The sequence below is a fragment of the Diadema antillarum genome, unplaced genomic scaffold, assembly GCF_040938485.1.
Source record: "Diadema antillarum isolate AM-2024a unplaced genomic scaffold, OU_Dant_1.0 seq00000083_RagTag, whole genome shotgun sequence".
Taxonomy (NCBI): Eukaryota; Metazoa; Echinodermata; class Echinoidea; order Diadematoida; family Diadematidae; genus Diadema; species Diadema antillarum.
Genome location: NW_027271176.1, coordinates 330,815 through 334,137, shown reverse-complemented (window position 1 = coordinate 334,137; position 3,323 = coordinate 330,815). Strand labels below are relative to the sequence as shown.

The following is a 3,323-nucleotide window of genomic DNA, read 5'->3' as shown; positions in this document are numbered from 1 at the left end:
GAGCAAGAAAAAGCCTTTTCTGAGCTTAGACCGAAGTTAGCATCTGCTCCAGTACTTGGGTATCCCAGATGTGGTGAGAAGTTTGTGGTGGAGATCGATACATCATTGAAGGGGCTTGGTGCTGGTCTCTCACAGTATGGAGCAGATGGGAAACTACACCCTCTTGTATTTGCTAGCAGGAGCCTCCGACCTGCCGAGCGAAGTTACCCAGATTACTCCAGTTTTAAATTCGAATTGTTAGGTGTTGTGTATACATCACAATTACATGTAACACAATGGTGTATATTCATGTCATGTCAAAACGACTGGTTACAAGACTAGTGTGCAAATAAACCAGGGACACACATGTGAACTGCAGACAACTTGTGTCATGTCTTCTTTAATGTCTACCCTAAAGACATTACAAATTGGCGACGAGGATGTTGAGAAAAGTGCCAGAACTTCAGGGGACTTTAGAAGTTCCAGATAAGCTGAAAACTGGAAACAATGGAACAAAATTGCCTGCAGAAGGGGATCCTTTAGAACTGGTGGCATACAGCTTTGCAGTGCGAAAGTACACTAGCGCCCAAAATGGAGACTCCCATTATCGGCAGACTAGGCCAGTTTGACAGGACGAGAGAGCCGTTCACATCCTACATTGAGCGGATGGACATGTTCTTCATAGCCAACAACATAATAGAAACTGGTAGTCCTGCTACAGATCCGGCAGTTTCAAACAGGAAAAAGGCGATCCTGCTAACAGAGATTGGACCGGAGCATTATGGTATCCTCACCAATCTTTTGGCGCCAGTTAAGCCAAAAGATGCGCCATTTGAGACGATCATCTCCAGACTCCAAGAACATTTTAACCCCAAGCCACTGGAAATCGCAGAAAGTTTCAAGTTTGGCACCTGCAAACAAAAACAAGGTGAGACTGTGTCAGATTTCATCGTTGCATTGAAGAATTTGTCACTGCACTGTAACTTCGGAGAGTTTCTCGAGCGAGCGCTTCGGGATCGTTTTGTTTGTGGACTCTTGGATGAACGTATTCAGTCAAGGCTTCTCAGCACGCCTAAGCTATCGTTTGGGGAGGCGTGTAAGGTAGCTTTATCGATGGAGATGGCATCCATCCAGACAAAGGAGCTGCATCCAGTTGCAGCTGTACATCATGCTCAGTCTTCACGTTCCAGTTTCAAACTGAAGAAAGCTAGCAACAAGGCAAGCAACAAGACTGAACAGAGTTGTTACAGGTGTAAGGGAAATCATCCAGCGAGTATGTGTTCTTTTAAGAATGCTAAGTGTTACAACTGCCAGAAAGTTGGACACATTGCATCAGCGTGTCAACAGCCGAAACAGCAAAAGCCTGGTGAGCAACAGCGTAAAGGTGCCGTGCATGGTCTTGAAGCCAGCAATGCCAGCCTAAGTGCCGAGTCGGGTATCTACTGTGTTTATGCTGCGACTGAAACACCTCGATTTCATACTACTGTGTCGTTGAATAGTAAACCGATTGAGATGCAGATCGACACTGCCGCTGACCGGTCCATTATGAGTGTAGAACTGTACCAAGCGCAGTTCAGTCATGTTCCTCTCACAACGTGTGTAACTGAGTTACGGACATACTCTGGTGAACTCCTCGAGATTTGTGCCAAATGAGATGTCATGTTCAGTACAAGGGGTCATCCATCAATCTGCCAATTATCGTTGCGAACTACACAAACAAGCCGACACTGATGGGTCGTGATTGGCTTGCTGAGCTACAGCTGGATTGGAACAGCGTGTTTCACACCACATCTCCATCAAACGATGTGCTGCAGCGATTCAGTGCTTTATTCGAGGACAGCTATGAGGGCATCGTCGGTGAGGAGGCACATATTCGTGTCCGCCAAGATGCGCAACCTGTGTACTGCAAGGCCAGACCAGTACCGTATGCATTTAGAAGCAAGGTTGAAGCAGAAATCAAGAACTGGAGGAAAACGGTGTTCTTGACGGAATTGAATACTCGTGGCATGAATTGTTGGCTCAAGTGTGAAAGTGAATGATCGCATAACTTCTTTCGTGGAGATGTATTTTTGCCCAAATGTGAGTGGCTCCATTTTCACTTTGCTGGGCAAACATTAGAGAGTAACCGCGTAAGCCTTCATTATGGTGAAAAATATTCAATATCAATATTTTCAGTTTAATTGGAAATATTAGCATTGAAGTTTTCATAATAAGAATAATGTACCATTTGTGCATTTGATCGTATTTCATATAATACAGATACATCAAGGAGAATGTGAGCACAATGGGATGCCTGGAAAGAAGTTACAGTGAGGCAATACCAGAGTACCTGAAGGACAGACCAGCTGGCTTCATAAAGCACTGCATGAAGAAAGTGGAGATGGCAAACACCCTTGACAAAGATGATGTTCTAAAGATATCAGACAATCATTATCAGGCATGTTTATCATGATTTGGGTGTATGTCTATGCATTGTTCTTTGTGTGCGTGAACATTCATTTCTTCTTTCATTCTGCGATACCTTTAAATCGAAAATGAGTCAATTGCATAACTGTAGACCTGCTTGTAGATACCTACAGAGACATCCTCCCTATCATTTCTTTGCAGTTAGTTTATAATTATCTATATCGTGCACAACACATTGGAGTCCTATTTCTTCTATTTCATTGTCTTTCATCTATACCGATTAGCACGCTCCATTGTCTTGTCCCAGGTGACATGGTGTAGCTGGTCCCAGTTCATTTTCATACTATATCATGTGAGAAATGTAGTCTGTTCCACAGGAAGTAGCAGATGGCATGTTCAAATCGTACCTCTTTCAAACATTTCTCTTAATCTCGAACAGTGCACACATACCACTGAATGTATAGTTTACAGAGACTAATACCAAGAAACAATGTTCAAACATAATCTATATTTGCAATGAACGCATGAACAATGACGAATCTGAAAAAAAAAACAAAACATGAAGACTGATGTGTCTTTTGTGTGTGCAGTGACTCTCATGATATTGCAGGTGAAGAGTGAGGTCTTCTCCAAAAAGAAGATGTATGATGTCTACCTGAAGACCGAGAGTGGGCTCCCGAGCTGTGCTTGCATGGATTGGTCGTGGTCACACCTTCCCTGCAAGCATATGTTTGCAGTTCTCCTACATGGGCAAGGAGCAAATTGGTTGCAATTGCCTGAGATGTTCAGAGAGTCACCATTTTTCACCCTCGACAAGGAAGTAACATCTTACATTGGGATGACTCTTGAACCTGACGAGCATCATGAGGTGCCTCCAGTCGATTCGCAGTGCTCACTAGAGCCGTTGGAAGGAAGGGTGGGCCGAAAATCAGCCACGA

General features: G+C 43.8%; 1 protein-coding gene across 1 annotated transcript; it reads left to right on the top strand.

Annotated features, from left to right (window-relative positions):
• Positions 1-570: 570 nt before the first annotated feature.
• LOC139726441 (uncharacterized) lies at positions 571-1,632 on the top strand. Its single transcript, XM_071637398.1, has one exon. It carries the CDS (start codon positions 571-573, stop codon positions 1,630-1,632), a length of 1,062 nt encoding a protein of 353 aa, XP_071493499.1.
• Positions 1,633-3,323: the final 1,691 nt, after the last annotated feature.

Coding starts and splice junctions, on each gene's coding strand:
- LOC139726441 (XM_071637398.1), top strand. CDS start 571: ATGGAGACTCCCATTATCGGCAGACTAGGCCAGTTTGACAGGACGAGA.